A 12,742-nucleotide genomic window follows, 5' to 3' on the forward strand; every position below is an offset into this window, starting at 1 on the left:
AACAAAACAACATGTTGTTGTTGTTGTTGTTGTTATTATTATCATTATTATTATTATTATTATTATTTTGTATTCAGTTTCTGTATTATTAATGCATTTAAATCTTAACCCACAAATTTTACTTCTTTTCCCCTAATTCTCTCCCCCATCCCACTGGCAGCGGGGAGTGAGGGAGTGGCTGTGTGGTGTTCAGCTCCCTGCTCTGTTAAACCACGACAGCCACAACCACACAAGGCAAACCCTGGCTGTGGTGTGTGGCTGTAACTCCCAGCAGATGACACTTTCCTCTAATTGAATGGCAGAGACACCAAGAGCTGGGCACAACCTGGCAGGTGACAAAGATGGAACTGTGCCATTTGGTACCAGCACCTCAGCTGGCTACAAAGCCAGCAGCCCACAGCTGAAGGGCACAGGGCTGCAGAGAGCACAGCACTGGCTGCCTGTCTGCTCATAAAAAAGCATGAGGAAATGTGCACCCAAAAGCAGGTGCTTAAGGGAAATGAGAGATGGACAGATTGAGCTTTGGCCTGACCACTTCATTATATGATTTATATCTCACATCCAACCACACGCATTTCAGAGGAATGTGCTGTGGGTATGGACAACAGCTGGACATCACTGGTACAAATACATTATTGTTTTAATTCACACATTCAGAATCTCTGCAGAGCTGTAAAGCAGGAGGGGCTGGGTTCTGCAGCATGCTTCTTCCCAGGCTATAATCTTGCTTTGGAACAATGAGGGCTGCTAAACTCAGGAAGTATCCAGAAGTGGTGGGATTTGAGCATCTGCACTCAATTTCCATTGGTAGGTTGCTTTTAACAGGATGCTTTTAAAGCACTATGAAGTTCTCCCTAGTCCTCTCTGCCCTGTGGACTTTGACCCCTGCCAGTACATAGGAGGCAAACTCCACTTTCTTAGTCAGTATCACTTAAGATTGCAAAGTGAACTAGTTCTTATAGGTTTCAAGAATTTAGTTCATATAATGAAGGCAGAATAACCAACTGAAAACTAAATGAGAAGTGCTAATTATCTCCAGTTCTGAATTAATGTTCTCATATGTTTGCTTACAAATCTGTGAATAATTCCACCAGAAAATGTGAGTTGTGGGAATTCATTAACTGTAAACATTAATCAACTTGTAGTCAAAACCATGTAACTGATTTGTCATGGTATAAATCATATTAGATATAGAACTGTATCAAGAATCTACTGTGTGCTCTTTCCTTCCACAGCAGACACTGCAGTCAGCAACTTAACTTATTTCTGTTATCACAGAAAACAGACAATGGAAAATAATTTGAGATGGCAGGTAACTGAGTAAGAGCACCAGACTGTGTAGATACATCAGATGGATTCACACAGAGAAATGTGCTCACAGCTCCCTGTTTGAGCACCTGAACCTCCCAGTATGTTGAATTATATGGAACTCAGAGAGTGCAGCCATGCAAACAGACACAGTGATCCTATTAAAATACCCTGACTTCACTTTTCCCCACGTCCTAAGGGAACACCTGGCTGTCTAACCACGTTGCACACTGATTTGTCCCTGAAACCCAACTGAATCAGTGACAGATACCCTGCTGTCCCCATGGCATTAAGAAACATGAGGCTTAAACTTTGAGGATATTGCATATTTCTTTATAGCACAGGAAAACGTTTCTAAAAGCAGAAAGAAAAACATTATTGGTGTACTTCCCGCCCCCCCCCCAACAAAAAAATAGTGAAAAATTAAAGCAGTCTGAGTTTGAGGTATTTTTTCGGGGGGGGGGGGGGGTGTATGTGTTTCTTTGTTTGGCTGGGCTTTTTGATCTGGGTTGTTTTTGTTTGTTTGGATTTTTTTGTCCTCTTTTTTGTTTTGGGTTTTTGTTTTTTTTTTTTTTTTAAAGGTAGATTTTATCAGATATCACACTGGATGTAAAGATGCTCAGAATGTGTTGCTAACACCAGCCAATTCTTACAGCTTATAACTATTAATTATATATTATGTAACTATAATTATATACATATACGACTATTAACTGATTTTTTCAGACAGCAGCAACCACCTGGAGCTACATCAGGTAAGAAAAAGGACAAAAAGAGTGACTCCAATAACACCAGCATCCAGGCAGTTTTACTGATGACTTACCCTTGCCACATGCAAAGAAAATTACAACAGAGGAGGTCTTGGTAACAAACAAGTTCTTCTGACTGATCCAGCTGCTTTGAATAGATTATTGCGTATATCCCTAGATTTTAAAAGGGAACCTGTGTATGTTTTATCTTGCCTAAGCAAGTTTATTCTCCTGTGAAGACAGGCAGAGAGTGTTCAGCCCAGAGAAGAGATGGCTCCAGGGAGACCTTAGAACACCTTCCAGTACCTAAAGGAAGCCTATGAGAGAGCTGGAGAGGCACTTTGGACAAGGACATGCAGTGACTAGGACAAGGATAAGGATATTAAACTGAAAGAGGCAGGTTTAGATTAGATATTAAGAAGAAATTATTTACTGTGAGGATGGTGAGGCACTGGAACAGATTGCCCCGAGAAGCTGTGGATGTTCCATCCCTGGAATTGTTCAAGGCAGGTTGGATAGAGCTCTGAGCAACCTGGTCTAGTGAAAGGTGCCCCTGCTCATGGCAGGAGTGTTGTAACTAGGTGATCATTACGGCCCTTTCTAACCGAAAACATTCTAGGATTCTATAATGATTCTGCACAGATTCTCATATTTTTACTCTTTTTAGAATCTGAAATTGCAACTCATGAAAATGTCTTTAAAGCATCCATTTTTACTTCTGCTCAGATGGTCACCAACCCTTGATCAAATCAAGAGCCTGAGTCTCTGGTCTCTTCATGACTGGGTACATCCATCTTGTACCTCATGCTCATATTTTAGATACCGCATATGCAAGCGTAATTCAGTTATTCAGAAATTCCCACAAATTGCTCAACCTTAAATTACCATAAGTTACTCTATACTTAATACGGGGGACACATGCGACAGAAAGAATGAGTAACTTCACAGAGAAAAATCATTAAAGGCCAATCAGCTGTAATTTCAGTGCTGAAAGTGACTGAATTAGCATTCAGTGTGTCTTATTTCTTTTCCCTCTAAACATCACTTATTTTTATTGATGCATTTCACTTATCACATCTGCATCAATTCTGTCAACTTGAGGCATCTACTCAATATTAGGCCTCTGAGCTGTTTAAGTTTGGGTAAAATGAAATACTGAAATATCTCATATTTAATCCTCAGCAGAGGAAACCACCACAGGATTAATGACTGATGTTTTCACATGAAGCAGTTATCATGACATTACAACACATGTATGGCAGACTCAGGTTAATAAAGAATCCACACTGCTGTCAGTAAAGTCAGAAGATTCTCCTCTCCGAAAGCCTCCTCACCTTGCCCCGTACCTTAAGGCATTATGAATTCATACAGGTGTGTGCATTTACAGATGAAAATACAAATGTACACACACACAAGTCCTGCACATTCAGAATGCAACTAATACATTATTGACATACACTATTAGAAAGTGTATATTCACCAAAGCACAATGAAAGTCATGTTCTAAAATGATTAATTTTTTTTTAATTTGCTTTCCTGTGTATTTTATTGAGAATTCCTTGCAACTGACATTAGATTGCAAAAATGCACTGGAATGGTTTATAAAGGATATTTTGCATAGAGCATTAGATTGGTAAAGACTATGACAAATATTTTCCAGGTTTATATCTGAAACTGTTCATTAGATCTATTTTAATTGATATCCAGCTACCACTTTATGACAAAGATCTTTGTGTAAATAAAGTTTTTCAGAAGGACCTTAAACCTTTTATAAAGGAAAAACTATTACTCCAACAAAAACTTCTCCAAGAAAAAGGGACTATACCTTCAGTTTGAAATGATTGCAATAGTCTTGATGAAAAGGCTTGCTTGATGCTTGGCTCTTCTATGTCGAAGATGTCAAGTTATCTTTAGACCTTGCTGACTTTTATCCATAGCACAAATTAGCATGTATTTGCATAGGGAGGAGGGGAAACAAATCCCGCCAGATTTCCAGAAATATGTTACAAATGGCACATAGGACTGACGACACAGAATTTTAAACCAAAATTTTTATTATATGGCTAATATATGATTGACTGCAGGCCTCAAGTTCATCTAATCTGCATAATGAGAACAGAAAACATGAATTGACAGAAGGCAAGGAAATGAAAAAGTTCTAGCAGCTCATTATTGAAACAAAGCACAAAAAACTGAAATAAAATATAACCTTTAACCTTACTTGTTACTGTCATAGGACCTGTTGTTTCATTAATGAAGAGCCACTATTTGACAAAGGACAGACATATAGACCAAATCCTTCCTATTTTCCTTCACTTTCCTGCAAAAAAGCACCATGTTGAGGTAGGAGGATAGGAAGGAAGGACAGATTTCTCTCTTGCATCTAGAAAGGTTTGTTCAGATCGTCTGGATTTTGTACATAAAAAAGACACAGGATCAGAGGCACAGTGTGCACTTTAGCACAAGAATATACCTGAATACTTATCAGCCCTCTCCAGTAAGTACCTCTGTAAATTTGTGTGTTGGCAGAAATGGAACATTAGCAAGGCTGTACAGGGGATTTCACAGAGATAAACAAGGAGTACAATAGTGCACGTCTTGGCAAGAGCCCCGGCCCTGCAGAGCAGACACCTGCTAGAACTTTGCCCTAGCAGAAAACTTCTTAACACAAGTTTTATTTTAAGGATTTTTTTATTTCTATTTTCTATTTTATTTCAGCAGCATAGGAAGACTACACATTTGAAATTAATATAAATCCTTTAAAATAATTTTAAAATTTTAAAATTTCTTCTATTTATTTCAACTTGTGGAAGAATACATTACGCATTCCAAACATGCAGTCAAGGAAAGCACTGAAAAAGAATACTGAAATCAAATAATGCAGTAACAGCCAAGTAAGCCTGTAATAATCAACTATTTTCTCAGAAATTCTGTCAACAGATTGTGATTGGGACCTCTCAGGAAGAAAACTCTCAGAAAAAGTAAGATTTCAAGAAACAAAATCCTAGAAAAATTGAAGCATGGTTGTCAGAAAACCATTTCTTTAAAATGTCCATATTTTATACTTGGTATAAGCCTATTTAGGATACGCTGAACAAATGAGCCTTAGTAGTAATTGAACACAAAAGGAAATGCTGATAGGGAGTGTCTCTTGGTGGCTTGCAGCAATTTAATTATAGGATGGCTGGAAAAGGGACCTTAAAGGTCATCTAGTTCCAATCCCACTGCCATGGGAAGGGGCACCTCACACTAGACCAAGCTGCTCAAAGGCCCATCCAGTCTGGGGCTGACCTTCGAGGGATAGGGCATTCACAACTTCTCTGGGCAACTTTATCCAGTGCCTCACCACTCACACAGCAAAGAATTTCCTCCAGTATCTAATCTAAAGCTACTCAATTTCAGTTTAATGCCATTATCCCTTGTCCTACCATGCCCTTGTCCAAAACCCCTCTCCAACACTCTTGCATGCCCCTTTATGTACTAGGAGCCTGCTCTAAGGTCTCCCAGAGACTTCTCTTTTCCAGGATGAACAACTCCAATTCTCTCAGCCTGTTGTCAGAGACAAGATTCTCCAGCTCTCTGATGACCTTTGTGTCCCTTCTCTGGACTTTCTCCAACCTGTTAATGTCTCTGTTATGCTGGGGTCCTCAGAGCTGGATGAATTTCTCCGGCAGGGGGGTCTCACCAGAGCAGAGCAGAGGAGAGGGGCAGAATCACCTCTCTGGATATACAGGCCGTGCTCCACATGATGCAGCCCAGGACATGTTTGGGTTTCTGGGCTGCAAGTGCACATCACTGGGCCATGTCCATCCTCTCATCCAGCAGCACCCCCAAGTCCTTTTCTCCAGGGCTGCTCTCAATCCATTCCTGGCCCTGCCTGCTTCTGTGCTTGGGATCACCCTGCCTCAGGTGCTCAGCAGCTTGCTGTGCAACAGCACTCCAGGTTCTCAAGGTAAAAAATAATTTAATAATAAAATATCCTTGACTCCCACAGAAGCAAAATGAGAGAGACTACTTGATAGATTGGTCCTGGGAACCATGATTATAGATGAGTAACATGGAAAAGGGATGAACCTTTTCCCTGTGTTATTTCCAGATGCAAAGAACTCTCTTGAACAGACACACATTTGGAATGTGAGTTCTAGTCACTGCATATTGTAATACCACTGAAGAGGTAACCATTTTACTTTACTTTGTTTCCTCTGTTGCAGGAGGCGGTAGAGCATGTTTCCAGACATGTAACTCACAGCAAGAAGAATTTGACAAAGAACAGCTGAAATTCTCATCTATACTGAAGCTGACTGCAGTAGACCAAAGGTGGCAAAGGCATGTTGACTATGATTCCTTTACTCTTCCATTGCTCCATTTCCCAGATATAATGTTCTTAACTCTGTGTCCCCAAAGATTAAACCTCAGGTTACTAAGTAATATCCATATACATCTAAAAGCACCTAATTTATGTTGCAAAGTAATAAGCTACACTTTTTTTTTCCTATAGGACCTCTGCAAGAATTCTGCCACCTTGACTGACATTATTGGATAACAAATAAAATTTAGATGCAAAAGAGTCATGCAATGGTAATACATTCACCGAGCCTTTCCAAAAAGCATTTTCAAGACAGTTTTAGAAGGACAGAATGAAAAAAGGTTTACAAATCCAGTCTGTTTTAACTTACCCAACTAAAGCTTTTCAATATTGGACGCACAATATAATCTTGCTGTGAGAAGGAAAATCAGGTTTCTTGAAAAGTTTCTGCATTTGGATGGTTTTTGCAAGCCACAGCTGCTTGCCTCCCTCTTGTTAGTTAATCAGTTCACTGATTCAAATCTGGAGAATTTACAGGAGAGTCGAAACGATCACAACTAAAGAAATACTTAACTCTTCTCTCAATAGATTCTTACAGAGTTCTGAAATAACATTGGTAGGGAGATGCAAACTAAAAGGCTGCCTGTATTTGTGACTTCAGTACTTTGGTACCACAGATGACAGCAGCTTACCTGTCAGTACACAATATATTAGGCATTCTTTGCTAAGGATTTGTAAGCCAGCTATGATAAAAGCCCAGCCCAGCGTGAGGCTGTCACACCTGACTCTTTGGTTTAAATGTATTGACAATGCCACTTTAAAATAATAAACAAAAATCTTCAGCTAGAACTATTCAACTCAATTAACCATAGCAGTCTGTTAAACCAAAGCATCCTCATTGGCCTGAGTGCCCTTACATTGCAAATATATCACATTTTGACTTAGGCATCACAGACAGAACAGTTAATTGACAATGCAGCATTTTCAGTGGTATCTGAGGCAGAAGCAGCACCTCTGAGTGTCCCATCCAGGTTACAATACCAGTGCTTTTTCAGCCATTTTCTCATTTTCTCATTGTAAATGAAGTATAAAGTCAAGTGAAAATGGCACAACTGAGAGTATGACAAGACCTTAACTAACAGCACTCGATGTATAATTGCCAGCTATATATTGACCCTTACTTTGCTTTTGGAAAAAGCTATAAAACATACAAGTATAAACAAGTCCCAAACCAATAATTTAAAATGTGCACATACAGTAAAATTGCTCCATTTTATTACCTGTATAAGAAACATAATACCTTGTTAATTTCATTCACATGTCACTCAAAACTACTGAATATCAAAACGTGAAATCAGTTTTTTGGTCAACCATATTTGATCTGGAGATTTTTTTCTTCATGATACAATCTACTTGGCATATCATATGCTTGTAACTCTTTATCTGACTACTTTTTTCATAGGTAAACAGTGGCATTTAAAAACAGCAGTGAATTCAAAAAACTCAGAAGTATAACAAATAAAGTCACTTGGAAAAAGCAATGCATAAATCTATTCACCTATGCAATAGCAGCATCTGACAATTATTTTGACAAAGATGTTAATGCAGAAGACATTTTCCCATAGCTCTGAAAAAGTTTACTTCCATGGCAGCAAAGTCAAAAAACTCACTTTTTTACAGAAGAATTCTAACGAAGAAATTTGATTCTCCTGTAAAACATCCCCTTTTTGATTTTCAGCAAATTGTACTGAACTTGTCAGATTGTCAGCCTATTCACTTCTATAACAAATTGTTAACACAAACTACAGCAGAGCACACTGAATAATTAATTTCCAGAGTTCACCTTTATTAAAAACAAGGTTTTTGTTGTGAGAACAAATAATCTCTCACTCGTAGCTTGAAAGCCTAAGATAGGATCATTGGCTTCCAGGGTTGCTACCAGCTGCTTAGCAACCTGTCCTACTTGTCTTCCTTCCTTCCTGTTGTAGAGAACTGTGGCCAGAGGAGTCGGCTGGCGATAGATGAAAACTCTTCGCAAGCATTCACAAAGAGCAGCGTAGGAGTAATCTGGAGCACAAGCCATGAACTTCTTGTCTTGCTTTGATGCTTGGACATAACCTGTATAGCCCAAAACCAAGGAGAAGGGATAAGCAATAGCTGGGTTTCAACAGAACTTTAACTGGCTGACAAAAACCTAAGCTTAACAATATGCGATTTATAACAGAAATACTCCCAAAACAAACAAGAACAACAACCAATCAACAAAACCCAACATTAACAAAAAACCCCCAAACCACCAAACTACTCTTATTATATAAGCCAGTACTTTCTGAAGGGATGCATTAACCAGTTTAACACCCATATATAATTCTCGTGTACCTCATGTTAACTGGTGTTTTGGATACATATGTACAGCAAGATACTCTTCCCACATCTGGCTTCTTTCTGCCTCACAAGGTCTTTCATTTCCTCAGCAGGATCATAAGGACACAGACATGGTCCATATGGGAAATCCTGGCCCAATATTAGTGGTCTAAGAATAAATCTCTTCTCTCTCTTCATCTCCCAGTATGTAATGACATTTAAAAAGAGTCTATCTAATTTTGAACAGACACTTAAAACTTGTCTTCAGTTTAAAACTCACTAAAAAAAAAAAGTTACTTTTAAACACAGTGTAATTTCTGTTAATATTCATTCAGAAGGAAAAAAATCCTCCCCTTTCCACTTTCATAACAGGACTCTGGTATCATATTGACTCAATTTAGAATGATTTCCTTTCACACTTCTGTAAAGAGAATTGAGATGTAATTCTGCAAAGTGATCTACCATCTTTCTGCAAGGTTATTTGCTTCACTTCCCTTGAAAAATGCAAGCCAATGGTTATCACATGGGTCAACAAGACAGAAAAAATCTAAAGGTCACTTATTAACATACCTTACCATAAGATTACACACACCTAGACACATAATCAATTAACTGCAGCTGTTGCCCTGATGATGTCTGTGTCAATGTTAAGGTGGTGATTATGCTTTTCAGTCTCTGACTCCAGGTGACTTAACCAAGGAACTCTCCTTTTCACTATGCAGTTCTGTGCTTACATCCTGTACATGGTCTGAAAAGGCTTGTCTTTCTCCCAGGACATAAACGTTTCATTTCTGTGTTCTCTTATTTCTAAAATTAGGATACTGTCGCTGTTGACCTTGTGTTAGAGATAGAAATGAGATGAGACACTACTTTCTTTGTGCCTAATAGCTGAATTTTTATTGCACACAGCTCATTTTTACATGGTATCAGAAGGCACCATGTTTACCTCTAACTGGTTAACAACCCACTGAAACTCACTTCACTGCTCAATAAATGTATAGTGTACATCATCAAACCTCCCTCTTTCTAGACAGTTTGCAAATTTCTTTCACGGAGTCTCATGGGATAGACTTCTTGTTTTCACAGGTGCAAACTCTTTTCTTACAAAAATAGATTGTTATGCAAACTGATTCTCATTCCTATGATTCTTTTCTCATGGGAACTTAACAGGCTAGCTTAGCCAGAACAGCAAGGCCTAAGCCATGTCTTACAAGGCCTCTCTTCCATAAGGTTTTACCTATATGCAACACGCTACCATGCTGCTACCAACAGAATTATAATAACTTTCAATTCAGATTTAAGTAAGTGAAATGTCGACATAAGCCATACCAGCAGTATTCGCATAGAAAAGTCTCACAGGTGCGTGACACAGAAGTTAATTTCTTACCTAAAGCATTAAAAGTTGCAATGTGTTCCCACATATTCTCTGGTTGGTCAGAGTGAGGCTGCCAGAGAAGAGCATCAACATCATGCCTCAGGCAGAAGCATGGCATTTCTTTGGGATTCACAACAACTGAGAAAAGATACTGGTTGCTTCCAAGATTAATCTGAAAACAAAACAAATACAAAATATTGATTCAAAGCACAAATAGCAGATTCTGTCACACATACTGCCAAACTTAGATGATCAACAGTTTTATGTTTGTTACTTGACAAAATGTTTGAATACATTATGCTGCATTCCACTGATCAACAGTTCAATACACCACAGGTGCCTCACGCATTTCAAGGAGATGCAATTAACTTTGTTGGAGTAATATTCAGAGAAACATTATGTCCACTACACAAGCAAATGGGAATGTGTTTTGTGCAGAAATGGTTTTCTAGGACAGATCCTAACCTACAACTTCTCATGTTACAAAAGACTCTCTCTAAGTAATCACATCTGGTTTTCTGCAGGGCTAACAGGGAAGGAAATACTGTCCCTCTCAGGTAAAAGCTGGCAGACACTGAAACAAGGATTAGTTAGTATACTAAAATTATGAAATGAAATAATTTTTTAATTTACTTGCAATCAAGTAACTACTAAATTTCAGATTAGCACACTCTTCAATAAAAATGTTTGTAGCAGTTGTGGATAAAAAGCTGTATCAGCCCCATTTCTGAAGGGAAAGGCCCCAAAATTACTAAGAAGAAACCCCAAACAACTTGAAAGAAGAACTAAATCAAAGTGAAAATATCTTCCTGCATGCTGAAAAATATACTGAAATACTCATATTTCTACATACTCTAACAAGGACAAAACTGCAAGTTCTCATAGAATAGGCTGAATTTTTGTACTGATAATAGAGATCAATTTCCAAACAAAAAAAAAGTTTTAAAGTATTTCTATAATAATTTACAGTACTTACTATATGAGTGATTTTCAAGGTATCACCATCAAATCTGCACAAGCTTGCACCATCTTCAAGAAAAGCATCACATTCTTCTAACTCTTGAGCATTACATGGTGGATTTTCCTTTTCAGGGTTTGGATTCTGAAAAAAAGAATGAACTACACTGAAAATCCAAACAACTGAAAAAAAATATGAATCCTTTTTATAGCTTAAAAAACAACCTAAAGAACAATTGAACAGGAAGAATTATTTGCATATGCATACATACTGACAGATTAAGCTATTATGTACTTACTCAAAATTAATAAAACACTTTCTGCTGTGGAGGACAACACAAGTGGTATGTACAATAAAATCAACTTCAGTTTGAGGAAAGGTACATAAGCCACTAAAACATGGATGATAAATTCCAAATTATTCCAAATAATTCTCTAAGTAGCAAAAGCATACAATCCTGAAATCATATGCACATTTGATAAATGTACATCAGTGTAAGCTTGTTTCATCTTGCCATCAGTAATGTAATTAAAAATGTATTAATTTAATAGCAACTCTAAATACATGACACATTTTAGTTTTGCTATTAATTTTAATTTATTAAAATCTATTTTAAATTAATGAAAACTTAAGATTAAAAATCATCACTTTAAGCTCAGTAGGAAGTACACAAGAAAAGAAATTTAAAGTTAAAAAAAATCTATGGTCAAAAGATATACTATGATATCTTGCTTACAAATACTGAGGTAGAGAGAAGTCAATCTGGAGTACTACACAGAATTTATTTTAATAACACTTTTCAGACTTACTAAAAACAAAGTAATAATCCAAACCTAATATATAAAAAGCCACAGGGAGGTACAATGCACAAGTTTCAGATGAGATGCCACTTTATAATTAAAAAGTAGCAAGTCAATATCAGCTAAAAATTACATTTTACTTTAAGTAGACTTCCTGTATAACAAAAATGCTAGAAAGTTCATGAGCCATGTTTATACTTTCCCAAATTTTCCTTTTAAACATGTCATTTACACTCTGTAGGTCAAGTACAGTATCCCTAGCAAGACAGTAAAAAAGTTTTGCTAACCTATTGATAAACAAGAAACAGCCATCTTTCAAAATAATTTACTTAATTGCTTTAAAACAAACTGGCACACCCTAACTGGTGGGAACAAAGTTTATTTTCAGTGTTAAATCAGGCTTCTGTTTCGTGCACAGACACCATCATACAAGTTAAATTCAGTCCCCCTTGAAGATTATTGTACTGTTCAAAGTACATTCACAACTCTAGTGCCAGTAGTTTGTTACTGTTTCAATTGAAAACGAATAAATAGCAAAAGAAGTAATGAGCTGGGTCAGTGCAGTGCAAATTAGGGTAACAAGAAAAGACAACATGCAAAAGTACAAGAATTTTAAGTCTTTGATTCTTGACTCTTTACCATTACTTCAGAAGTAAGATGCATCAGGCTTTCAGCTATTTCAGAGCATTGGGAAGGGTCCATAATGAATTCCCCTCTTGTGTCGCCAACAATTAGCTCTGTCCACCGGCACCCCTCATTTTTCTTAATCAGAGAGATTTCCAAACTATAATGCAAAGAAAAGACAAAGAGTAGCACATGCAAACACTACATCCATTTGTCAGATTAGTCAAAAAGCTCTAAATGTACATAAGAGCACTTCTC

The 12,742-nt window shown here is 37.5% G+C and overlaps 1 protein-coding gene across 2 annotated transcripts in view; it reads right to left on the minus strand.

Annotated features, from left to right (window-relative positions):
• Positions 1-7,616: 7,616 nt before the first annotated feature.
• NUDCD1 (NudC domain containing 1) overlaps positions 7,617-12,742 on the minus strand; it is a 34,475-nt gene continuing 29,349 nt past the window's right edge. For both annotated transcript variants that reach the window (XM_064394822.1, XM_064394831.1), the window contains exons 7-10: positions 12,500-12,644; positions 11,079-11,204; positions 10,115-10,274; positions 7,617-8,481 (exon numbers count right to left, since the gene is read on the minus strand). In XM_064394822.1, the coding sequence (XP_064250892.1) occupies positions 8,189-8,481; positions 10,115-10,274; positions 11,079-11,204; positions 12,500-12,644 (724 nt within the window). In that variant the 3' untranslated portion in view covers positions 7,617-8,188. The remainder of the gene's footprint in view (positions 8,482-10,114; positions 10,275-11,078; positions 11,205-12,499; positions 12,645-12,742) is intronic.

This window comes from Passer domesticus, chromosome 1 (genome assembly GCF_036417665.1).
Source record: "Passer domesticus isolate bPasDom1 chromosome 1, bPasDom1.hap1, whole genome shotgun sequence".
NCBI classification, from domain to species: Eukaryota; Metazoa; Chordata; class Aves; order Passeriformes; family Passeridae; genus Passer; species Passer domesticus.